The sequence below is a fragment of the Sapajus apella genome, unplaced genomic scaffold (genome assembly GCF_009761245.1).
Source record: "Sapajus apella isolate SASKATOON/1434 unplaced genomic scaffold, GSC_monkey_1.0 scaffold16, whole genome shotgun sequence".
Classification (NCBI taxonomy): domain Eukaryota; kingdom Metazoa; phylum Chordata; class Mammalia; order Primates; family Cebidae; genus Sapajus; species Sapajus apella.
Window position 1 is genome coordinate 14,545,145 of NW_022436956.1, and position 26,724 is coordinate 14,571,868.

At 46.8% G+C, this 26,724-nt stretch overlaps 1 protein-coding gene across 2 annotated transcripts in view; it reads right to left on the reverse strand.

Moving 5' to 3' along the window:
* The window catches only part of GRIK4 (glutamate ionotropic receptor kainate type subunit 4), a 337,173-nt gene extending 311,781 nt beyond the window's left edge, over positions 1–25,392 (reverse strand). Inside the window, exons 1-2 of one of the 2 annotated variants that reach the window (XM_032285175.1) lie at positions 24,742–25,392; positions 18,879–19,010 (exon numbers count right to left, since the gene is read on the reverse strand). In XM_032285175.1, the coding sequence (XP_032141066.1) occupies positions 18,879–18,960 (82 nt within the window). In that variant the 5' untranslated portion in view covers positions 18,961–19,010; positions 24,742–25,392. The remainder of the gene's footprint in view (positions 1–18,878; positions 19,011–24,741) is intronic. The other variant, XM_032285174.1, reaches the window with a different exon arrangement.
* Positions 25,393–26,724: the final 1,332 nt, after the last annotated feature.

A 26,724-nucleotide genomic window follows, 5' to 3' on the forward strand; every position in this document is an offset into this window, starting at 1 on the left:
ATAATAATAATAACCTGGGCTGGGTATGGTGGCTCACGCCTGTAATCCCAGCACTTTTGAGAGGCTGAGACGGGCATATCATGAGGTCAGGAGTTCAAGACTAGCCTGGCCAACATGGTGAAACCCCGTCTCTACTAAAAATACAAAAAATTAGCAGGGTATGGTGTCATATAGCTGTAATCCCAGCTACTCAGGAGGCCAGGGCAGGAGGATCGCTTCAACCAGGGAGGCAGAGTTTGCAGTAAGCTGTGATCACACCACTGCACTCCAGCCTGGGAGACAGAGCAAGACTCCATCTCTGTGTGCATGTGGGCGGGGGGGGGGGGCCTTCTGGTGGAGCCCCTGGCCTGGTCTATAGGACCACCAGTCAAACCATTTCTCTATTCTGGCCCCTCCCATTGGTGCTTTCCTGAAAGAGAAGCACCCGGTGCATTTAGCTAGCTGAATAAATAGCAATAATAATATATGTTCAGCCATTAGCCACATAAGTAATCAAAGATCACTGCCATATGATTTCTGGTTAAACATCATTTGGAATCTAATAAATAAGCGACTGTAAATAAAGCCAGCATGCACACTTGGCCCCTCTGAGCACCACAGGCTCTGTTCTCAATTTTAACCTAGAGCTGCCTTTAGCACTACTCCCGTGGTTCCATTTTAAGTTAATTTCTCTCTCTCAAGTGTCTGCAAAGATAACCAGCAGAAATGGGGACAAGAAGGGGGATGATGTGTGGGGTCTGCCTCAAAGAAACTGAGGTTGTCCCATGGGTCTTGGGCAGACCTCAGTCACACCTACCTTCTCTTGCACCTCCAGAGCCACAAGGCACTGGTCAGAGGCCTCAGGGTCTCTGCAGAGGGGAGCACAGTAAGGAAGTGCCTAGTGTAATGGACAGAGCACAGGGTTGGCGCCGGGGAGTCTGGCTCAAATCCAGCATCTTCCATGTTCTGCATGGGTGACCTTGGTCTCTTCACACCTCAGTTTCCATACCCAAATAGCAGACATTATCAAACCTACTTCTGGAGGCTGTATAGTAAAAATTAATTCATATAACTTGTAGAAGTGATGGGTACAATAGGTGCTCAATGAACATGAATGTCATCCCCTCTCCTGTGATGTACAGTTCCTTAAAGGGATGGTCCACTGCCCTCTCACTCACTGTGCTCTAGGTGGCAACAAAATAGACATCTAGCAGGGAAAAGGAAGCGCAAAAGGGCAATGTCCCCATGGTCCCTGGACCACCACAGTCACCACTGCCTAACTCTAGACCTGATGTCCCAGCACTTAATATTTCCTTATTTTGTATTGTCCTCTAGTTCCTTCATATCTAAGAGTCTGGCCTTTTCACATTTAGAACACGTACCAACAAAATATCCTATTTCTTTGTATTTTCCACAGAGCTGAGCCCTAAACAGGGCATCATCAGTATTAAGTAAGTAGTACCAGGGACAGAGGAAAAGGCAGGACCAGCTTCAGATCCTAGGTGTTCTCATTCTTCACACACGGCGGTACTCTCCTACATCACATTGCTTCTTAAAGCACACATAGATCTGTGCCCTTCTGGGAGGATGGCAGGCAGAATAAGAGACAGTCTGCTGGGACTGTGGCGGGACGTTATTTTCTCTAGGCCCCATGGCAGGAAATAAACACATCATTTTGAGCGGAACCCAGCAGAGCCCATGTGATGCAGCCTCAGATCACATTCAGCTCACAGGCTACTCCTTCAGTGCCCTGACATGTTAGGAGCGGCGAGATTACTAAATCAATGTGATAAAATACTTCCTGTTACACGGCCTCTTCCTAGCTGTCTCGTCCCTGGTGGCATAATCTCAGTTACAGTAATGGAAGAGTCAGCATGTCCAGTTCCCTCTGTCCTCTGAAAATAAAAGCATCAGCTTCGGTGCTCTGGGCTGCCTGGTTCTTGTGCAAAATGGTTGATGGTAACAGGAGTAGGATAACTTGGGCCAAGGATCGAGGTAGAGACAGTTTCCAAGTGCGAAGTCCCTGCATAGGGAAGTGCTCGTGAGAAGGCGTTCTGGAAGCTTAGCCTCCCACATGAGAAGAACGGTTGTTGTAGGAGGAACAGTGGCCCTCACAGGTGCCCACATCATGAAACCCAGTCCCTGCAAATGCATTACCCTCCATGGTGCTATGGTTTGGCCATGGTTTGTTTGTCCCCATCAAACTCGTGTTGACATTTTATCCCTCGTGTGGCAGTGCTGGGAGGTGAGGGCTGCCGGAGGTGTTTGGGTTGTGGCGGTGGATCCCTTATGAATGGCTTGGTGCTGTTCGGGAGTGAGTGAGTTCTTGCTCTCAAGTGACAGAATTATTTATTGCAGGAATGGATTTGTTCCCAAGAGAGTGGGTTCCCAAGAGAAAGCCAAGACACCTGCCGGGCGCGGTGGCTCATGCCTGTAATCCCATCACTTTGGGAGGCCGAGATGGGCAGATCACCTGAGGTCAGGAGTTCAAGATGAGGCCAGCATGGTGAAATCCCATCTCTACTGAAAATACAAAAATTAGCCAGGAGTAGTGGCAGGTACCTGTAATCCCAGCTACTCAGGAGGCTGAGGCAGGAGAATCACTTGAACCCAGGATGTGGAGGTTGCAGTGAGCCGAGGTCGAGTCACTGCACTCCAGCCTGGGCAACGACAGCAAGACTTCATCTCAAAAAAAAAAAAAGAAAGAAAGAAAGCCAAGACACCCCTCAGGATTTTCCCTCTTTGCACAAAACTGCTTCCCCTTTTGACCTTCTCTGCCATGTTGTGATGCAATACGAAAGCTCTCACCAGAAGCCAGGGCCATGCCCTGGAGCTTCCCAGCCTGAAGAACTACAACCTAATAAACCTCTTTTCTTTATAAATTACCCAGCCTTGGGTGCTCTTTTATAGAGACACAAAACGGACTAAGACATATGGCAAAAGGCACTTTGCAAATGAGTAAGGTTACAGATCTTCAGGCAGGGAGATGGTCCTGGATTATCCTGGGAGATTTAATCAAATCCCATGAGTCCTTAAGATTGGAGAACCTTTCCCAGCTGAGCTCAGTGAGCTGTGAGGTAAGAAGGACTCAACCCACCATTGCTGGCCTTGAAAATGGTGGAAGAGGAAGATGGAGCCAGGGGATGCAGTGGCCTCGAGAAGCTGGGAATGGCTCTCAGCTGACAGCCAGCAAGAAAACGGGGACCCTGATTCTGTAACCACAAGGAAATGAATTCTGTCAACAACCCAAATGAGCAGGCTCTCTCCTGGAGCCTCCAGGTAGGAATGCAACCCTGCTAAAAGCTTTAGCTCAGTTAAGACTTCTGACCTACAGGCTATAAGATCATAATTTTGTCTTATTTAAGCCACTAAGTTTGTGAACATTTGTCATGGCAGCAACGGAAAACTACAGTGATATTAATTATGGTAGTACTATTGATAATAACTATTATTTATGAACTTCCTACTGTCAGACACCGTCCTGGCTATTTTTCATACATTAGCTCATGTAAACCTCAACAATCCTATAAGGTGAGTATTATTGTCCACATTTCATAGTAAGAAACAGAGACCAAATAATTTGCCCAAGATCACATGCTGAAATTACCATTCAATTGCAGGTTTATACATGAATAAAGCCCATACCTGCTCACTACCCTATGATGCCATCCAGTTGCTTGCAAATTACTATTGAGCAAATTACTATTTTTTTAAAGAAACAAAAAAATAAAAACTAACTAATATTTATTATATGCCACACACTGTGCATGCTACTTCACCTATATCCTCTCAATTAATGCAACAATTAAGGATAAGCTCTATTATCTCCAGTTCAAAGATGGAAAATTGAGTGTGAGAATGGAATGAGTAATTTGCCTATAGGCACTTTGCTACTAAGTGGGATTCAGGCACACATATTTTAGATTCAAAGCCAGACATATTCCATGATATGTCCAGACCCAGAAGGGAGCCCCCACCCAGGCTGCAACTATAAGCCAACTGCAGCAACTCTCCCAGAGAAGGTAGCCCTGCCTCCCCTCCCAGGGGCCATCATGCTCTCTGGAAGATCATTCCTATAGCAGATGAAGAAGAGATTGGTTAAATAAAGGTAAGGCGCCAAAGGGGGCAATCCACAGATGATTTCACTTATGTACATCCAATTTCATCTCCACCAACTCCTTACTTCCATTTAGCAAATGTAATTCCTTTAGTGCTTTAGGTTTTCCAAATTGACTCTACAGGGGAAACTGACATTCAATCATCATTTCCAGATTAAGGCCCTTTTAATTTCAGAAACTTCAGCAACTCCAGGAGATGCAAGGAAAATTCCTTACCTGCGGCCTTTGGAAAGTTCTCCCTCTTCTCCAGGCTGCAAGCCTGAGATTTCTGGGTGGCTGAGTCTGGAGCCACCCATTGCAATCCTACTCACGCTTGGGGTTGGTGCGTCCCTGGAGCAGCTCCATGACAGAGATTCCTGCTGGGGCCCCCAAGGCGATATGTTTCCCTTTTCTGTCATCACTGGGAAAATCCCTGTTCTTTCATCTGTGAGCTGAAAGCTCAAAGTCTCATGTTGTTAGATCCCTGCCGCTAGGGGAAATTTACAAGTGTTCCCAGGGAGGTGGCATTCCCTCCCCAATCTGTGTCACTCCGTGCTTGAAAGACCATGTCCTAGAATGGATGGGAACAGCACAGCTTGGAGGAAGCCAAGGAAGGTGATTTCACTTAGGGAAGCTCCCAGCATCTGGCCCCTGAATGCAGTGATCTTTAGACACTGGGGCAACCTGCTGCAGGGGTTTCAAAGAGCAGCCTTGGCTCTGGGTATTGACAGCAAAGCCCAATCTATGTAGAGCAAGGGCTGGTGGTGGGGTGCATTTTACAGGCACGTGTCAATATCTAGGTTGGCTCTCTTTAACCGGAAGATTGGCCAGCCAGGGCTGGGGCTGAGTGGGAATGGGATAAACAAGGGGCTCTGAACCTAGAGGCCAGATCCCCACCAGGCTGGAGCAGGTGTCTCTGGTGGATGAAAAGCAGGTGAAAAGAGTGCTTGCCTCTGATTTGGGGGATCATATCCTGACTAGGATGGAGAAAAAAAGAAAACTCATTTGGAGGAGAGTGACCAGGTTGATGAATTGGATCCAAACCATGAGAGGAAAGGAAGCATCAAAGTCACTAATGGTACATCTCTGGAAGAAAGAAGATTCTAGGAGTCATAAAATGATAGTGTTGTGGGTCTCAGAGGGGCCATCACAGAGAAGAGCACCAGGCCTATTCTGTACAGCCCCAAGGGAAAGGCAGAGCTAGAACAGTAGGTACAGAGAGATAGAGTCAGGCTCAATAGAAAGAAAAACCAACGGTCAGAATAATTCAAATTAGGAATGAACTATCTGAGGTCCCAGCCATCATGTAGATTTTGTGAATCTAAGAAAAAGCAAACAGCCAGAACTGGTCAAGGCTCCTCCAGTTTCCTGAAACCACCAACAATGACAGTTTCAGGAAAGAGCTGGAGGTCCGAAGCAATCCCAGCTGAGATGCTAGGTCCAGGTTCAGGTCTCCAGGCTCCTACAAGACTGAGACAAGGAAGGTCTGACCATAGTCCCAGAGGAGCTTGGGCACAGTTAGAGCACCAAAGTGAAGTTTCAGACCTGATGAGAAGACTTAGGCACTACAGGGGAAGCACAAGTGCTGGTGAACTATACACCAAGAGCCTGAGGGACAATGGAAGACCAACTCAGGTTGATGCTGAGTCATTAAACTGATGGCTTCGGCTTCCTCTGAACAGGAAAAAGGTCTGCCTCAGGGCCTGGGGTTTGGCTGCAGGGATCAGAGAATATGGGGACAGGGAGCCAGGAGCATCACTGCACTGTCCTCGGCAAGGAGCACTTGTTAAGGGCTGCCTCTGTCCATGAGACCACCCATCTCTGCCTTTCAAAAGCTTTCAAATTTAAAGCTCCCTTGGGACCTCCCTTGGGTCTGCATAATTCATTCATTCAGTAGATATTTAACGGGCACCTACTATATGCCAAGCACTCAGTCTTATGTGCTGGGGATACAGCAGAGAACAAAACAGAGTTTTTCCCCATGGGAAGATTCAGACAATAAACAATAGGACCCATATGTCAGATGATGATGAATGTTATGGAAAAATAAAACAGAGAAGAAGGACAGAAAGTGTCAGGGGCAGAGGAGGGGCTAGAGGATGGTCCCACAGCCAGTATCACACCCAATGAGCAAAAGCTGGAAGCACTCCCTTTGAAAACTGGCACAAGACAATGCTGCCCTCCCTCACCATTCCTATTCAACATAGTATTAGAAGTTCTGGCCAGGGCAATCAGGCAAGAGAAAGAAATCAAGGGTATTCAAATAGGAAGAGAGGAAGTCAAACTGTCTCTGTTTGCAGATGACATGATTGTATATTTAGAAAACCCCATCATCTCAGCCCAAAAACTCCTTAAGCTGATAAGCAACTTCAGCAAAGTCTCAGGATAAAAAAAAAATCAATGTGCAAAAATCACAAGCATTCCTATACACCAATAATAGACAAACAGAGAACCAAATCATGAGTAAACTCGTATTCACAATTGCTACAAAGAGAACAAAATACTTAGGAATACAACTTACAAGGATGTCAAGGACCTTCAAGAATAACTACAAACAACTGCTCAAGGAAATAAGAGGGGACACAAACAAATGGAAAAACGTTCCATGCTTATAAGAATCAATATCATGGAAATAGCCATACTGCCCAAAGTAATTTACAGATTCAGTGCTATTCCCATCAAGCTACCATTGACTTTCTTCACAGAATTAGAAAAGAAAAACTGCTTTAAATTTCATGTGTAACCAAAAAAGAACCTGTATAGTCAAGACAATCCTAAGCAAAAAGAACAAAGCTGGAGGCATCACACTACCTGACTTCAAACTATACTACAAGGCTACAGTAACCAAACAGCATGGTACTGGTACCAAAACAGATATATAGACCAATGGAACAGAACAGAGGCCTCAGAAATAACACCACACATCTATAACTATCTGATCTTAAACAAACATGGCAAAAACAAGCAATGAGGAAAGGATTCCCTATTTAATAAGCAGTGTTGAGAAAACTGGCTAGCCATATGCAGAAAACTGAAACTGGACCCCTTCCTTACACCTTATACAAAAATTAACTCAAGATGGATTAAAGATTTAAATGTAAGACCTAAAACCATAAAAACCCTAGAAGAAAACCTAGGCAATACCATTCAGACATAGGCATAGGCAAACACTTCATGACTAAAACACTGAAGGCAACTGCAACAAAAGCCAAAATTGACAAATGGGATCTAATTAAACTAAAGAGCTTCTGCACAGCAGAAGAAACTATCATCAGAGTGAACAGGTAACCTACAGAATGGGAGAAAATGCTTGCAATCTATCCATCTGACAAAGGGCTAATATCCAGAATCTACAAGGAACTTAAGCAAATTTACAAGAAAAAAAAAAAACATCAAAAAGTGGGCAAAGGATATGAACAGACACTTTTCAAAAGAAGACATTTATGTGGCCAATAAACATATGAAAAAAAGTTCATCATCACTGGTCATTAGAGAAATGCAAATCAAAACCACAATGAGATACCATTTCATGCCATTTAGAATGGTGATCATTAAAAAGTTAGGAAACAACAGATGCTGGAAAGGATGTGGAGAAATAGGAACGCTTTTACACTGTTGGTGGGAGTGTAAATTAGTTCAACCATTGCGGAAGACAGTGTGGCGATTCCTCAAAGATCTAGAGCTAGAAATACCATTTGACCAGCAATCCCATTACTGAGTATATATCCAAAGGATTATAAATCATTTGACTATAAAGACACATGCACATGTATGTTTACTACAGCACTATACACAATAGCAAAGACTTGCAACCAACTCAAATGCCCATCAGTGATAGACCTGATGAAGAAAATGTGGCACATGTGCACCATGGAATACTATGCAGTCATAAAAAAGAATGAGTTCATGTCCTTTGCAGGGACATGGATGAAGTTGGAAACCATCATTCTCAGAAAACTAACAAAGGAACGGAAAACCAGACACTGCATGTTCTCACTCATAAGTGGGAGTTGAACAATGAAAACATATGGGCACAGGGAGGGGAATATCACACACTGGGGCCTTCAAGAGCTGGGGGACAAGGGAGGGATAGCATTAGGAGAAATATCTAATGTAGATGACAAGTTGATGGTGTAACAAACCACCATAGCACATGTATACCTGTGTAGCAAACCTGCACATTCTGCACATGTATCCCAGAACTTAAAGTACAATTTAAAAAAAAGAAAGAATAGAAAAGAAAAAGAAAGCAGAGAAGGACAGAAAATGTCAGGGGCAAAGGAAGGGCTAAAGGATGGTCAGGGCATGACCAGCATGGCATGAGAGAGTGAACCATGCAGATATCCAAGTGAGGTGTGTTCCAGGCAGACAGCACAGCAGATGCAAGGGATCCTGGGGTAGAAGCACACTTGGTGCATTTGAGGAAAAGCAAAGAAAGCAGTGGAGCTGGGGCTGGGGCATGAGTGAGAGGCAGGGTGATAGGAAATGACAATAAAATTCACCAGAATAAAGGGCAGTTCATAGATGGCCCTGTGGGCCACTGTGAGGACTCCATCTTTTATTCTGACATAGGAAGTCAGCAGAGGACTGGAGCAGAGGACTGACACAATCCAACTTACATCTTAAAAGAGTCATTTTTGCTGCCAATTTGAGAACGAAAAGTGAGAGGGCAAGAAAGAGGCAGGGAAACTAACCAGAAAGGTTTGCAGTAATCCAGGGTGAAATATTACTGGCTTGGAAAAGAGAAGCACCTGCTGAGGTGGTGAGAAGCAGTTGGGTTGTACTAGATGTGCTTGGAAGGCAGAGCCAACAGGACTGCTGATAGAGAGGGTGTGGGTATCAGAGAAAGGTGAGATCAGGGATGCCTCGAAGGTTTGGAGCCTGTCTACGTAAATAGAATGGCATTACCATTTATGAAATGGGAGGAAGACAGCAGGAGAAGCAGGCATGGAGGGGACAATCAAGAACTCAATTGTGGACATGCCAAATTTGGGTTTCTGTTAGACATCCCAGTGGGGATGAGCCTGGAGTTGTGGAGAAGAGTCAGAGCTGGGGATGAGATGAGAGAGTCATAAGCATACAGGTGCATTTAAAGCTCTAGGACTGCGTGAGATCACCACAGGAGTAGGCATACACAGAGAAGAGGTTTCAGGCCTGGGCCCTGAGGCACATCCATCTTTAGAGATTAAAAGATGAGGAGCAACAGGCAAAGGAGACTGAGAAGGAATGGCCAGAAACAGGGCAAGAACGAGATGGGATGTGGTCTAGAAGCTAAGTGAAAAAGTGTTTCAAGGCAGAGGGAGGAAAAGACTATGTCAAATGCCGCTGTTAAGTCCAGTAAGTTGGTGCCTGGGGACTGATCACTGGATTTAGCAATCTGGGCAACAATGCTCGGGACTGAGGGTTTGGTTGGAGAGGGTTTTACTGATATGGAAAGAGAAAAGAGGAAATGGAGACAGTTTGAATAGGCAATTCTTTTGTAGAGCTTTGCTGTGAAAGGAAGAAGAAAAATAGGGAGCCCATTAAATAGGGAGCCCAGCAGCCAAAGAAGGTTTTTAAGAAGGGGGAATCATTCATCTCCATTAGTCAATACCTGGGACAACCGCTCCTATGTGAAGAGTCCACCATGCTAAGAGGGTAGGAAAGACAGAGCTCCCCTCCTCAGGATGCTCTTAGCCTCCCAGGGTAGATGGAATTCACACAAGTTTTCAAAAAATGCCTGCACAGAAACTGGGGGGCGGGGGGTAAGTGCCCAGAAAGAGTGCAACCCACACATGAGTGTGTGAACACACACATACACCTATGCTTTGGAAGGAAAAGTTCCTTAGACAAGGTGGGGATTCTCATCTCCTAGAACAAGGTGAGTTTAAAGCAGGATTTTAAAAAAGGGAAGATAAGATTTGGTGGAGGAATGGGGAAGAGTGATCTGGGCAGGTAAAGGCTAGAGATGGAGACAGGCTGGCCCAGTAGTACTATTATCAATCACAGATGTCACTTACAGAACACTTAACTGTATGCCTGACAGCATCTTAAGTGCTTCTATGAAGGAACTTACTGAATTCTCATTAAAGCATAAAACAGGGACTACTATTAGCCCATGTTATAGATGAAGAAATGGAGGCACTGGGAAATTTTGTTCTTCCCCAAGGTCATACAGCTAGTAAAGGATGGAGCTCAGATTCATATCCCGGCAGCCTGGTTCCAGAACCCATGCTCCTGGTGTTAATAAGCACGCTATGCTAGAGCCTCCCGAGAGCCAACTCCAGTGTTCCCCACAACACATCTGACTCCATTCTTCAATCATATGAAAAGCCACTGAAGGAACCTGGGTGAGTCCAGTGGAAGAGACCGAGAGGCAAGTGAGACATGGGGAACCCTCTTGTGGACTACCCCAGATGACCAGTCAATCCCGCTGAGGCTGATTCCCCACCCAAAACATAAGGAGTGATGGGAGTGTAAAGGGCTGGGGCTGATGGCTGCCCTGGGGTAGTGGTAAGCCTCTTTTCATTTCTTTTCTTTCCTTTTTTTTCTCTCTTTCTTCTCTTTTTCTTTCTTTCTCTTTCTTTCCTTCCTTCCTTCCTTCTTTCATCTGCCTACTTCTCTCTCTCTGTCTGCCTACCTCTTTCTTACTCTATACGCCTCTCTACCTACCTACCTATGTACTTACTTATCTATCTACCTACCTCTCTATCTACCTACCTACCTACAGATCTATCTATCTATCTATGTATCTATCTATGAGACAGGATCTCACTCTGTCACCCAGGATGGAGGGCAGTGGTGCTGCCATAGCTCACTGCAGCCTCAAACATCTGGACTCAAGTGATCCTTCCATCTCAGCCTCCCAAGTAACTGGGACTACAGACATGATGAACCTTTCTTCTAAAGAGGTCATACTCATAACAGATAGATAGAATCTCAATTCCAGAGACCCCTAGTCAGGGTTGGGTATTAGACTGAGTCACGGTGCCTCCCGAGTCCAGCACAGTGGCACTGTCTACCCGGCCAGAGAACTGTGTTTGCCAGTGCATGCGCATCTGAGCCTGACTGGTCAGTGTCCTCTCCACACCACTCCTCATCAGTGTGGGCTTACTGGGTCTCGCTGGCTGGGCCCACACGAGCTGCCCAAGCACCTTATCTCAGCTCAATGGGAGGAAATATACACCAATGGGACATGGAGGGACTGCTGGGTAGCCTGACAGCTGTCTGCAGCACCCTGCTGCCCACGTTTTCCCCCTAGCCGAGCCCCAGCCCCCGTAAAGCCGATAGGGAACGTGTGCCTGTTTATCCAGACTAATGAGAGCTAAGTGTGACCACTGTCTTGCCTGCTGACGAGCTGCGAGGCTGTGAGTGGGATGTGCTGGCTCCGGCGATGCACACGCACGCGTCCCACCCACGCAGGCACTCAGCTGAGGTCTAGCAGCAGCTTCCACATTGCCTGTGTTTCTCCAGCTCGGCCATCAGTGGCTACAGGGAGGAAGAAGGCACCTGGACAGCCCAGGTCTACATCAACAGAACAAAAGAATTAGCAGGGCTCTTACGTCCTACCTGGCTTATCCAAGGGATTGGAGCCAAATGGGGTCATGGCTTAAATTAGGCAGATGGTTGCCTCAATTCTAAGCTCTTGTTAATGGCTATTAATGTGGACACAACAATAGTGAAATGCCTCCCTATGAGAGGATGAGAAGAGACCAAAGGTGAAAAGATTGTATCACCAAATCCCAGACCAGAGTGAGTCTTAGAGGTAACAAATCCAATACCACATTTGATGCTGATATCCCTGTCCAACCTATCTGTGACGATCTCCAGGTATGGAGACCTTGGCATCCAAAAAAGCCCATTCCATCTGCCTGGAAAACACTTTTTTACTTGAAATCAAAACCTCTTTCCATAATTTCTACTCCAACACCCGCCCCCCACCAAAATAGAGCTTGCTAGTGACTCACTCCACATCCCAAGATTTTTTGTAAATGACTTCACAGAACTGGAGACAGGTTTTTGAATTCTGATGAAATATCACCATCACTCTTTCAATAGATGTTCGTCCCGTTGAATCCAATACTGCCAGTCAGGTCCGCTGGCCACGTGCTCGATCCAACCGAATAGATACCATCAGGCTGTAATATTTGTTGAGAGCCTGGAGATACCCAGGCCATTCTAGCACAAATGAATACAGGCAGCCACATACCAAAATGATATGGAAATCAACTGTTATCTAAGACTTCAAATACGAAACAACAGCTCCAACCCTTCATGCCTGACACTTTTGCCAGTGGGATCCTTTCCAGCGATCAATCACAATATGCTTAAGAAAACAAAATAGTAGAGGCCGGGCACGGTAGCTCACACCTGTAATTCCAGCACTTTGGGAGGCCAAGGCGGGTAGATCATGAGGTCAAGAGATCAAGAGCATCCTGGCCAGCATGGTAAAACCCTCTCTCTACTGAAAATATAAAAATTAGCTGGATGTGTTGTGGGCCCATCTACTCGGGAGGCTGAGGCAGGAGAATCGCTTGAACCTAGGAGGCAGAGGTTGCAGTGAGCCAAGATCACACCACTGCACTCCAGCCTGGTGACAGAGTGAGACTCCATCTCAATAAATAAATAAATAAATAAGCAAAACTTATGAATGCTTGCTGCCATTACCTAAGCGCTTTTTCTCTTTGCTCTAAACTCTTATTCATGTCTGTATTCCCAGAGTCTAGCACAGTGCCTGGCCCACAGTAGTGGGCTTAGTAAATGTTTGCTAAATGAATTACCTGATTTTGTGAGGCCCCATGCCTCAGCACACTGGCTCCTGGTGGCATTCAGATCTCACTTGTCAAAAACACACTGCCAGCAGGCTATTCAGGACCTGGCCCCAACGCTGTCCTCAGATGCTTCTCAGTCCACCCCCTTTGATGTGACCATCTTCCTCTTCCCTGACCACTCACCTCTGTAAGCCTGGGCAAGTCACAAACCTGGGAGCCTCAGGCTCCTCTCCACAAGATGTGCTCACGTCAACCTGCCTCGCAGGGCACTGAGGAAACAGAATTAATGTGTGTAAGAACACGCTATACACTACAAACCATGGCACAGATGTCACCCAGGCAGTTGGGAGTCAGGAGTCCTGGGTGCTGCCAAAAGGGCATTCACCAATTCATTTCACCTTTTGGGAGCCCAGGATTTCTTATCTGTAAAATGGAATATCTAGGCCTAATTCATCTCTAACTTCTCAGCAGAAGAGACTATGGATGAAGTGCACGATGGGTTCTGGAAAGGGCGAAAGAGAGAATAAACATCCCCAAAGCACCCTGTGTGGTGCTCCTGAAGACCAAGGGAAGATGGATGACACAACAGCATGCCAGCCTGGATCTCTCTTTCCCTACAGCCACACCTCCCTCAACCCCCCAAAATGTGTTGGTGGCAGGGGAGGACCAAGGAGGAGAGGAGAGATGGCCTTACATAAGCACAAGTCTGTGCAGACACACACGCGGACTTTTTTTTTCTTTTGGTAAAATATTTACTCTTCTAATTATATATTTAATGGGCTGACAATAACATTGGTTGGCATTTTTAAACCTTGACCAATTCCTGGGGGAAGAGGCGTTTGCAAACTGATGGGTCAGCTCTAAATTCAAAACTTGTCACAGATAATTCATTTAGCAAACATTTACTAAGCCCACTACTGTGGGCCAGGCACTGTGCTAGACTCTGGGGATACAGACATGAATAAGAAAGACACAGCCTCCCTAAGATGGTCACCAGGGGAGAGATTTATGTCCTAGAAATCCTTCTATATTCCCCCTCTAGGTGACAAATGAAGGAGAAAGTCATCAATTTCTATTTGTCACTAATGTGAAAGACCAATTGATTGTCTATATGGGTGACTCAATTTGGAAATGAGATGAAAAGTTGCATGCTGATCAAAATGTAATGTGCTGCCATTATCAGAGGAGCCCACTACTCAAAAGAAAAATTATATATCCATGGTGAATCCGCTACAAGGCAAAGAATTCAGCTGGTACATTTGAATCTTGGTGGATCAGATATATTTAATACACAGCATAACAGGATAAGAAACTGGTGTTTTTCATTCTTTCCCCTTGTCTCCCCCAATTCTCCTATTACCTTTATCTTTATAATATTTCGATGTTCCATATTCTCTGTACAGGATTGGAGTTCGTTGAGGGGAAATCAACCAAGTAAAAAATAACAGCTGTAAAGTGCCTGGGGGGCTCCTCATAAGACAGAGGGTCAAATAAATCCAGGCTCTTGCTGCTTTACCACACAAGGAAACCTTCAACAAGAGAATTTCAATTGCTACAATAACTTGCTGGTGTGTCTAGTATATGCACGCTGAGCAGAACTTCCCCTGCCATCTGGACTGAGCCTCTGAAATCACTATGCCTCAGTTTCCTCATCTCTCAGCTAGACTTTGTGCCCTTTAGAAATGTTTTGGAAGTTAAAAAAAAAAAAAGTCTCCAAAAAAGAGCAAGAAACCATATTAGCAATGATGATTTTTTGCCATCTTTCAATGCCCTTACCAGGAGAACACAATCTATTTAATCTGACGGCCGTGATAATGGGATATCCAAATGTTTCCAGGGTGTCATTAGCTCCAGGAGAGCAGGAAGAGACAGCTTTGGAGACAGACATGTTCAAATTTCAGTAGCTGTGTGACCTTAGATGTGTTGTTTAAACTCTCTGAGCCTCCGTTTCTTCATCTATAACCGGGCATTGTTCATTCCAATGAGACTGACTGAGACATCAGAAATCCCTAGCCCAGTACCGGGCAGAGTGGGAGTTATTATCTTGATTACTACTATGTAGCACTGCAACCTCAGTGCTTGGCACACAGCATTCAATCAGTATTTGTTGAGTGAATTAATGAATGAATAATTGTATCATTGTGTTTATTATTACTGCCAAAATTTTCAGTAGAACCCAACCAGGACCTTCCGCCCATTCCTATTCTCTTTTAAGTAAGACAGATAGATGAACATTTTCTCCTTTTCCTCTTTCTCCTTTCTCTTCTGCTTGCTCCAATAAGTTTATCTCTTTATGCAATAGTTAAGACAGTGCCATTTAAAATAATGATACCAAACATGTCATTGGAAAACTCAGTCTTGCAGCGGCCATGGAGTTACCTATTCATCACATTCATTGAGCTAGAGCCATACACTTGTATGCATCATGTGTTGGGCCCTTTTGTCAGGGGGTCACTCTCCCCTGGAGTTCAGAGTCTAGTGAGAAAATGCCATAACCATTAGAATATTAACACGGTAAATGCTGGAACAGATGTTATGTGCTGGGGGAATGGGGGGATGGTAGGAAAAAGATGAATTCTCCCTCTCACGAACAGGATGATATCAGGAAAGGGCTTTGCAGAGGAAGAGCCATTTAAGCTGATGATGATGGAGGAGAAAGACGAAGGAAAAGAAGAGGAGGAGGAGGGGTTCGATTTGTTGTCCAGATTGAGAAGATGGAATGGGAGGAACAGCACTACAGGCAGAGCAAGGGAATTGGGTAAAGCCAGGAGTAAATCTTCCTAGTATATTTGGCTCACAGGGAGTGGCTACGTGTAGCTAAAACACAGAGCTGAGGAAGGAGTAACAAGAGGTACGCTTGGAGCCTGGTGTTCATTCAGTTAACAAATATTTAATGCGTACCCAAGGTGTTAGGAGCAAGGGCAACACATTTGCTAATGTCTGAAATGTTTTCTGAACTGAATTGGAGAAAACTGTAAGAAATAACCTTCTCATACTGTTGAAGGTGATTCTGCTTCCCAGTAGCTAAGGGAGTCCATGGGTACACAGAGAAGAGAGCACTGGAAGAGGAGTCAAGGATGCCAGCACCAGTGCCAGCTGCCACCAGCCAGACCCCTACTTGCCAGGTGACCTTGGCCAAACCACTGCCCGATGTGGCCCTGTTTCCTCATTTGCAAGATGACCAGGTTAGATAATGAATCCTATAGTCCCTTCTGGATCTAAGAATGATAATGATCTCTGGTCTCTTTAAGTAACGGTGGGAAGGGGGGTGCAGAGATGGGGTGGGGTCTTCTCAGGGCATTTATTAACTTGTAGCTCCACAGTCATCACTCAGAGGACCCAGAGGGACAGAAGCAAAATCAAAAAACATTTTCAGAAGATAGATGACGGAAGGGGTTGACATATGTGTGAGAGTTTGGGGAATTTATGCAGCCAGCCTCACAGCCATAAATAAAATCCCTTTCTTTCACCCAAAACCTCATTCGAGGGGTAAACACCAAACACTATAATAGACAATTTGGCTGTGTCTCCTGCCCTGTGCCTCACTTGAATGAAAAACAGCCGTCACAAGGCAGGGTAATGGGTTTGGCCGCCTCTGTCCAAACATCCATATTGTCACCAGCAGACAAGTGGGGCTGAGGATGGAGCACACAAGGCAATATGTCTCTGAGATCCCTGGTCTCTTCAGGCAGCACCATTCTAAGAGTCACCCATTCTAAGGCTGGGGTTGGGGGAAACCCCAAGAAAACCCAACTGCAAGAAAAAGTGACCCCCAAAATGGTGAGAAGAGCAGCAGCCCCTTCCCTTCCCATAAGCCTCTCAAGGACCCCAGAGACCTCAGCACGGTTAACGCCAGCCAGCTCATCTGCGTGCAAGGCCGCCTGCTGCTCCGCACAGCTGCTTGTGTTTTCTTGACCCACTTCTCTTCCTATCCCTGCCCTACTCCACACACCCTCTGGAGTCCATGCAATTAGCACCTTTCCATCCATAAGGATCGGGAGACTTTTAAAAAGCTCCTGGCACCCAGGCTAACCAAGGAGACAGGAAGAATGGGTCCTGGCACTGCTGTTTGGGTTATTCTTTTCTTCTTCTGTTGGCTTAACTCTGCTTCCTGGCCTCTGCAGGAGATTAGGTCTAGTTTGACCTTGCCAGCCAGCAGGGCTCCTGGCTGGAAAGTGGCTGGAAGTGGCCTAACATGAACCAAAACTAAGGGCCAGCAGTCTTGACAGAACTGGAGAAGCATTGTTCAGAGTGTGGGTTTGGGAACACGAGGGGGCTCTTTGAAGCCCTCTGCCATGGCAGCCAAGAAAGGGATCTGTCAGCTCCGCTTTCTGCTTCCCTCCCGGAGCACAGTGTCGAGAGAGGCGAGGCCATGAGGTGCTGCCGATTCTGGCTCAATCCCTTTCCGTTTCCCATTAGTGACGAATGGAAATTGATGGGTCGCCACTTTATTCACTCATTTAGAGGGGGTGAAAACCTCGCAGCAAATGCTGAGTAACTGTAGGCATCTTATAAATTAAACATCTTAAGGATATAAACCATTTTGCATTTCTTCTAAGCAGAATTAAATTAGGTAAGGAAGTTTCTGTAAAAATGGACGGAGAAGAGGGAGGGAAGATTTTGTTTTTTAATAACTTTTTTTTTTAAGCATGCAGAGCAGTGCATCGAGGGCAGGGTGACAGGGAGAACTGAGTCACCTGTCCACGTTGCTGATTCCAATCAGCTCCTCTGCATTTGCATGAAAAACTGTGACGCAAGGTAAAACGGAGCAGCTCACACACCTGCAGGCCAGGCGCCCAGCCTGTGACACCTGGCCTAGCCCGGTCTCGGCAGCTCGCCCACCTCTGCCCACACCATGGCTCTTGACCACCACCAGTGCACTGACCTGAATGCGACTGGAAGAGTTTGGGCGCTTTAAGTCAACTCCCAGATATTCAGCATCATGCCATCTTTGCCCTAAGTCAGCCGCTAACTCTTTCAGGCTCAGGTTTAAGACCCAAAGGTGGGTGCCTTTGCTCCCACCCCAGTGTGGGAAGAGGGGCCTCAGGTTACCTCCGTCGGGGTAAACTGCCTGGTATTTGAGTCCCTCTGGGGCTTTCACTTAACCCTACCCCTGCTGTTGGATGGGTCGTCTTATAACCAACAACCTACCTGTCCGAGTCTGTCACTGCTATGTGCCACCCACCTGTCCACATTAACCCCCATCCCCCATGTACACACAGACACCCCTGATCCCTGACACCCACATCTGTCCTGACTCCATAGGTTCTCTGTTGCTGGGCTATCAGATGACCACACTGTGCCTGCTGGACTGAACTGTGTCCTTGTCCCTGTGGCTGGCTGTGTCCCCAGAACCTAGGATCTGGAGAGCCTCAATCTGCAGGTGACAAGTCTTGCTCAGTCCTGGCAGGGAGAAGGCACCTGACTTCCCAGGCCCACCCCTCCAGGGATGGGGTGCTGAGGGCTCAGGTGAAAGCCCACCTGCCCACATCTAGAATGGGCACACCACAGTAACAAGGCAAGGGAGGGAGTCACATGACCCTGTCTTATCTCTCAGATCCAGGCCACGGCAAGCAGACCCAATGTCAAGGGCCCTTCCAAGTAGCCAGGCCACCCCAGCAGACTCCTGGCTTCTTCCAAGTTGTAGACACAGCACGCTCTCCAGGAAGCCTTCTCGGACTGATCACAAGAAAGAAGGGGCCTCTTCTCCTATCTCCAGCCTTAGATTTGGAATCCCCACAGCCATCCTCACTCTCCTTCCCCGACAGCTGCCTTTTAACCAGCCAGGATGAGCCTACATTGACTGCACCAGGGAGTTATCAGCATTTTTATTCTAGTGGCTGAGGAGCTCGGCAGGCTGACCAGATCGGAGTGGTCAGCTGTCAGCTGCCTCTACCACCATCACCACCTGTGTCTCCACCCCAGCCACACTCGGGGAGGGCACAGTGCACAGGCTGGGCGGCTTCCCCAGGGCCTATGCAGCACTCTCATGTCCCCTGTGGACACCTGGGATAGTGGGTGGGGGCAATGCCCTGAGCCAGGCCACACTTACCGATCCTCAGGGAGTGCGGGCTGCAGGCGACCATCACGAGCCAAGCAGGAAGCAGCACCAAAGGCGCCGAGACGCGGGGCATCTTCTATGAATCCTCATGGAGCCCCCTGCTGGCCTGGGCATGACATAACTCTGCGAGAGAGGGGGTGGGGGGCACGTGAGTCCCAGGCTCCAGCTAGGCAGCTGCCCCACCATCCCAGTGACCCCCAGCTACCGGGGAAAGTCGTGGAGCCAGAGATCTAACTTCAGCTCTGTGATCAACATGGGGCAAGTTGCTGTAACTGTGGTTGGATGATTCATGGTGCCTCATTAATAATGAAGAACCTCTTCTGCTCTCAGCTAAGCCCAGTGGCTCACGCCTCTAATCCCAACACTTTGAGAAGCTGAGGCAGGTGGATCACTTGAGGCCAGGAGTTTGAGACCAGCCTGGCCAACATGGCAGAACCCGTCTCTACTAAAAATACAAAAATTAGGTGGGCGTGGCGGTGGGCACTTGTTACCCCAGCTACTCAGGAGACTTATCCACAGGAGCAGAGGTTGCAGTGAGACAGGGCACACCCTTCACCATTGCACTCCAGCCTGGCCGACAGAGAGAGCCTTTGTGTCCAAAAAAAAAGAAAAAAACCTCATCTGCTCTCAAGGAATTGGAGCCATGGATGAGTAGAAGCGGAAGGGATGGGAGGGATGGGAGGTTACTCTACTGCATAGAGTAACCTAGCACAAGTAACATAGCACAAGCACTGCACACTGGGGAGAGGTGTGAGAGGGAACTGGGTTCAAGGCCAGCTCCTCCACTTGCCAGTTGTGTGGCCTTCACGAGGGCCCCTCTGTGTCTCAGTTAGTGTCCTCACATGTAAAAGTGATGTAGTAAAAGTGATGTAACAACCCCTCCTGGTGGAGTTGAACTAAAGAAGAATCAAGGTAACACTGGAGAAGCCACCATGCTCAGGGTCTGGCCTAAATGAGGCACTATGAAAACATCAGGTCCTCCCTGGCCCAGATAGGAGAGGTCTGTTCCCAGCAGATATGGAGGGCAGACACACACCTCCCAGATCATCCGCTGCTTTCCACAACTGCTCTGCTGCTGCTGAAAACTAGCCCCAGTCCCATCCTCTACCAATCCCTCTCCTCCTTCCTGAGGTGGGTGGGCCTCTGACGTCAAATCCAGAACCTTGCAGGGGGCTGCCTCTCCCTAGGGCAGCATGTGCCTTGGCCCCTACTGAGACCCAGAGTCTACTGATGGCCAGTTCTGCTGGCTTCTCTGGGGTGAGGGTGGGGCTGATGAGCACCTGGATATGCTAATTCCAGGTGCCCTTGGTTAGGAGAGTGGTATCAAAACGTTTCCTCCTCCCTCCCCTAGACAGACAATCCAATAGAAACTGAACAAAAGACTTGAACAGACACCTTACTAAAGAAGATATCCAAATGGCTTATAAACATTTGAAAAGGTGCTCAGACTCATTAAGCATCAGGAAAATGAAATTTTTAAACCACAATAATATAACCACTTTACACCCACCAGAATTAAAAGAAAAAAAAAAAGACAACATCAAGCGTTAGCAAGGACGTGGTAAAACTGGAACTCTTATCCAGCGTTAGCAGGAGTATAAACTGAAATAAGCACTTTGGAAAGCTGGTCTACTAGAGCTTTCCATCAAGCAGAAAGGCATGTATATGATCACAAAGACATGCACTAGAATGTCCACAGCAGCACGCTAGTGGTTTCCAGTTCCCCAAACTGGAAACTACCCAAATGTCCAGCAGCACTATGGAGAAATACATTATATATGCACACAGGGAAATGTTACACAGAAATGAAAATGAATAATCAGCAACTACATGCAACAGAATGGATGAATCTCATAAACATAAGATTTAGCAAAAAAAAGACTGGTACAAAAGATTACATATTCTATAGACAGAATAATTCCGTCTATATCAAGTGAAAAAACAGACTAAACCACTCTGTGCTGTTGGAAGTCCAGTTTCATGGTTAGGGTAGCAACTGGCAGGTGACATGAGGGGACTCTGCTGGTGCTGGTGATGTTCTGTGGTTTTCACACTGAGTGTGGGTTGCAAAGGTGTGTTCACTTCATGAAAGCTTGCTGAGCTGTAAACTTATGATGTGTGTACTTTATGTGTGTTATGACTCAAAAAAAAAAATTTGTTCAGGGACACCCCACCTCCCCCAACACACTCAATGTTTCAGCCACACTCAGAGCCTTGTCACTTCCTGTGCACAGGGCATCCCTTCTGCCCAAAGGACACTCCTCTGCTCGCCCCTGCCATGGCCAGAGTGGGGCCTCTCTCTGTGAGCTATCAGCAGCCTGGCATGGCTCTGAGAACAGCACTTTTCCCTCTATTGCTGTTGCCTTCATGCATCTATGCCGGGGATAAGTGTGCACTCCTTAAGGGCAAGGACTCTGTCCAGGTTCCTGTTGCATCCCCAGGGTCTATTTATACATAATAGGTGCATAGCACATATTTGTGCAATGAATGGAAGGCCTCAAGCAATCGCCTGCTAGAGGAAGACAGAGGAAGATCAAGAGTAAAGGATAGGGGTAAAGACAGCTCCGCTGTTGGCAAATCAGGCCCAGAATCTTTGTTCTTTAATCATGGGTGTTGGTGCAGGGATAGATTAAAGCAAGCACAGTCTCGGGAGAAGCTAAACATTCTTATTCATTATGGATGAAGTTTATTATTCACTTATTTTCTGTCTCCCCACTAGAATTTAAGCTCAATCGAGGTGGGGCAAGGACAGGAATCTTGTTTGGATGTATCCCCAGGGCTTAGAACAGTGCCTGGCATATTATACAGCCTTAATAAATATTTGTTGAGTGGATAAATGAATAAACTGTCAAAGAGAAAAGAACTGTGATAATCTGGTTAGGCTATATAAAAGTACTACTAAATACAATCGCCTACATTAAATGCCTTCCATTTATGCCTGATCAGCATGCTGCACCATAATTATTATGCAGACTGCTAACTAGGTGTCAGATTAGCCTGCGTGAATTTTATTTGATGACAGAACTACACTCAGTTCGTGCAGGCCTGAGGAACTGAGTGTAGCTGTTCATGGTCCCAAAGACTGGTGAATCTCAGAGACTACATTTAAGCATGATGGTGGCTCAGGTCCTGGGCTGCTCTTGGGCCTCAGCTCTGTGGCCCTAGGCACAGGGATGAGAAATAATTTCCTCATAAACCTTATGAGAATGAAAAGAGCCACCATGTTGCATGTCTGCAAGGCTCAGTGGCTTGTAAAATTCTTTGCACAGTCTTTATCATAGTTAATCCACAGAACAAGCTCTATTACATATGAGGAAGCTATGCCCAAGAAAAGATACGTGCCTAGCTGAAGGTCACATAACTGTCTGGAGGCAGAGCCAAGGCTAACCAGGTCTCTCACTCTACTAGCTTTTCTCTCTTAACTGCTACAGAGCAGAAAGATGAAGCTTTTCGATTCTTCATCAAAAAACACAAGACGTTTGAGGTCTTATTTTAAGCTTCATATTCAGATAAATCTAGTCTTCGGACCTGATAGTGCATCCTTCATTAACTGAAAATATTTTAATAATTAAGGGGCAAAAAAAGAAATTATCCTGGAGTTAGCGCACCAAGATGCTCTTTCCATGACCGTTACCCTCCATGGGGGTTTTCTCCCCTGCCCATGGTATATTCTCCTCCACCTGCATGCTGTGGCACCAACATCAACAGTTCAATTCCTGAACCCTTATGACTGCACACCTGCCTCATGACACCTCCAACTGGGCATCCCACAGCACATCACAAACACCGTGTCCTAAAGAGAAGGCATAGTCTCCACCACGCTTGCCACCTGCTCCTCCTTCTACTTCTTAGCAGGTGGCACCACAATCCACCAGTCACCCAAGCCAGAAGCCTGAGAGTTACCCTAGATTTCTCTGTCCCCACACCCCCACATTTAATAAGTCCCCAGATCCTGACATCTCTGCCTCCTAAAACCACATCTTTTTCTCCATCACTACCAGCAGTCCAAGTACAGACATTTTCAGCAACAACCTGGATTTCTGCAATAGCATCGTCACTGGGCCCCCATCCTTTGGTCTTTCTCTCTCCGTTTGGTGCTCCATATAGCAGCCAGGGGCTTCTTACAGAAATACAAACTTGATAATGACACACTCCTGCACTAAAGTCTTGGGGAGCTCTCCACTGCACAGAAGATCAAGGGCAATTCCCTCACTCTAATATGTAAACCCTCTCATGATCTGGCCCTGCTCACCTGTCCCTACCCTGTGCCCTATGGCATCCGTTGCCCCAGCAGAGCTGAAGCCCACTCCCCTGCAGAAGTTGTGTGCTTTCACTGTGTCCTCTGCCCCCTGCAGGAGCTTCTGCTCGGAATGCAGTCCCATCCTCTGATGGCCTGCAGGCTATGTTTTCCAGGTTCAGCTCATTGCCACCCCTCGAGGCTTCTGTGATCCCTTCCCCATCTGCTGCTACCAAACCCTGAACATGCCTCACTGGGACACACATCCTGCTTATGACAACAATGCTGTCTGGACAGCACCAAGCACCCAGCACCCTATCTGGCACATAGTAGGTGCTCCACTAATATTGGCTGAATGAATAAATGAACAGATGGGCCCAATATGAAATAAATTCCCAGTTTGGTGTATATATTTTGTATACTCACTGTAGTTAAAACAAACAACCTAAGGAGACAGAATGCCACAGATGCAGGCAAAGGGGAATCACAATCATTTGAGAAGTGGAGGGAAGCAAATGTGTACTGCCCTCTGATTCTGTGCCTGGGGCTTGAGCTGGCTGCCACAGGTAAGAACACAGGGTTGAGTCCTACACTGCCATGTACTAGCTGCACACCTTGGGCAAGTTAGCTAACATATCCAAACCCTGACTTCTTCATTTGCAGTATGGGAGTGATAATAGTTCCCTCATGGAATTGCTATGAGAATTGCATGATAAGATGCTGTGCACTGCTGCTAAGAGTAAGCACTCAATAATAAATGCTGGCCAGGTGCAGTGGCTCACGCCTGTAATCACAACATTTTGAGAGGCCAAGGAGAGCAGATCACATGAGGTCAGGAGTTTGAGGCCAGCCTGGCCAACACAGTGAAACCTCATCTCTACTAAAAATACTAAAATTAGCCGGGCATGGTGGTGCACACCTGTAATCCCAGCTACTCAGGAGGCTAAGGCAGGAGAATTGCTTGAACCAGGGAGGCTGCAATTGCAGTGAGCCAATATTGCGCCACTGCACTCCAGCCTAGGTGGCAGAGTGAGACTCTGTCTCAATAATAATAATAATAATAAATACTAACTCTTCTTGACCATGTACTCACTCCATAAGATGGTGTTGCATCTCTGTTTGACAAATGAGGAAGCTGAGGCTCAGAAAGGCTCAGTAGCTTATCTGAGCTCATGCAACTAAGACAGCAGCACTGGATTCAAATCAAAGTACGCGTCTAATCATATGTGATCCAGATCCCAGGCCCCTGCTCTGACTAGTGTTGAATTCAGCAGTGTTGGCAGAATTTAGGTTGAAGGCAGGTATGTCAGTACAGATTCCAATCACACAGGGTCTCTGACAGTCCCCACCTAGACAGAGCTGAGCCTCCGTTCTGTACTTTAGGTACTTTGGAAGTACCTAAAGAGAGTTCAGAAACAGAAATTTCCCATCTATTTGAGAACCCTGCTCTCGACACCCAGCAGGAGCCTTGCCGATCCTGAGTGCAGAGGGAAGACCCAGACTGGACGGAAGCCGGGCTCCATCTGGCTATGGGCCTTATGATGGATGCTCTTGAGCAGCTGCCCCCCTCAGAGCCTGCCTCTTCCTCCATGAGTAACATGGGAATGGAGTGCCTACCTCGGAGGTGATGAGCACCAGGAGAGCAGGGAGCAGTTCGGGCTTTTCCACCTGTGTCCTCAGTGCCTAGCACAGGCCGGCACATAGTAGGCACTCAAGTATCTGTTGGAATAATAAAAGAATCCAATCAGAAAATATATGTGGAAACACTCTGTCGGCTGCAAATTGTTTACATGTGAGTGGTATTTGGTGTCACTGAAAATGAGGAATTTACAATCTAGGTGCAATTTCTCTACCCACACGGGCTCTCCTCCTTTGATCCTTCAGCCTTCACTGTCTGCAGCTCATGGGGCACCATTTAATCACATGCTGTCCCCCAAGGGCCTCAAAGATACACTGTGAATATCGCACTCAGAGCTGAGGCTCCCAAGTTCTCACCTCTGCTTAACCATTTACCTGCCCAGGATGTGTCCTTACCTTAACACCAAATTCAGGTGTCTCCACTTCTCCCAGAAGGGGAAACTCATTTCCACATTTTTACAATTGCAACACCGATCCACTTCCTCAAACTAGAAGATCCTCTAACATCTCTCTCAATGGAAAGAGACTAGACCTCTTGTTCCATGCTTATATCTTGAATACAAGCCCCATGAGGGCAAGGGCTTTAACACACTTACCCACCTTCAGCACTTGGACAGTGCCTGGCAGGCAGCAACTACAAATATTGTCAAATGCGTGACTAGATGAACAGCTATTTCGCTTTACACTTTTTACAGCAGGGGAGCATCTCTTTGGGGCATGTATCACCTGCCACACCTGCTATTATGTCTATACTGAGTAGAAGTTTAATAAATGTTTGCTGATTCATGAGCGGGCAGCCAGTTCATAAGCACAGACAGGCACTGCCTGCAGACAGCTCATGGTATTCTGGCTGTGCACATGCTGTCTGGACTCCGTCGGCTTGGTTGTGCTAAATAGCCTTTCCTCTCCTGACTTGTCAGCAGTCCCTCCACTGGTCTCTCTCATCCTCACAGGGCTACTACATCATTAATTGTTATTTTTCAAGGTGGGTCAGAGAGGAGGCTGACAGCCACCGGTTGGTGTGGGGTGGCAGGGAGGGTAGAGGGAATCAGAGGGGCAGCCAGGTTAATGACAGGTTTTCTCTTGCTATGGGCAACAAGATCTTGATTACTCTTCCTGATGCTCCAGTCTCCTCAAAAAAATAGATGTGAGCTTCTCTGTTGTCCTGACCCCCCCTGGATGGAAGAAACTCCAAGCGGCAGCCAGCAGCCTAGATGGAGTGTGCAGGGGTAGGGGGTGGCCAAGACAGGGGAGGGAGACTGCTCCAGTCTCTGTGGCTTCCTTGAGGGAAAAGAGTCAACCCTTGTGGCCTAATGCAGTTGGGCAGCACTTTGTAAGTATCCTGTCTCCCTGACAATAAGCAGGGAGATGCCAGGATGCGAGGCTGCCCCAGGAATCAGGAACCAGGGTGTCCACCAGCCCTGGGAGTCAAGTCTCACTATAGTTTCTCATTCTGTAAAATGAGGGAATTAGACTAGATGATCTCTAAGGTTCTTAGAAGCTCTGGATTTCTGCAGTTGTAAGAACTGAACTCTATGATAATATAATCTTTACTGAATATTTACTACATGCAAAGTACTATTTCAGACTCATTTGCTACTCAGGAGAATTCTGCAAAACAGATACTGTCATCCTAACTGCCATCCTCCCCACATGCAGATCTGGAACTCAAAGGCAGAGAGGTTGTGTCACCTGCCAAGGTCACTCAGTGGGGAAATGGAGGAACTGGGCGTTGGCTGCAGGAACTAGTTCTAATCCATCACTCACTACACCCACCTTCTCTGCATGTCCCTAAACCTGGCATGCAGTTGGCACTTGAGGAAATGCTGGAATGTGATTATGATGATCATAATGATGTTGGAGAACAATCAAGTTAAATGCGAGCAGATCACCTGCACATCTTGCTGAATAAAGGGGATGTAAATGGAAGAATGTGTCTGGGAGTGCCCTTTGGCCGAAAGA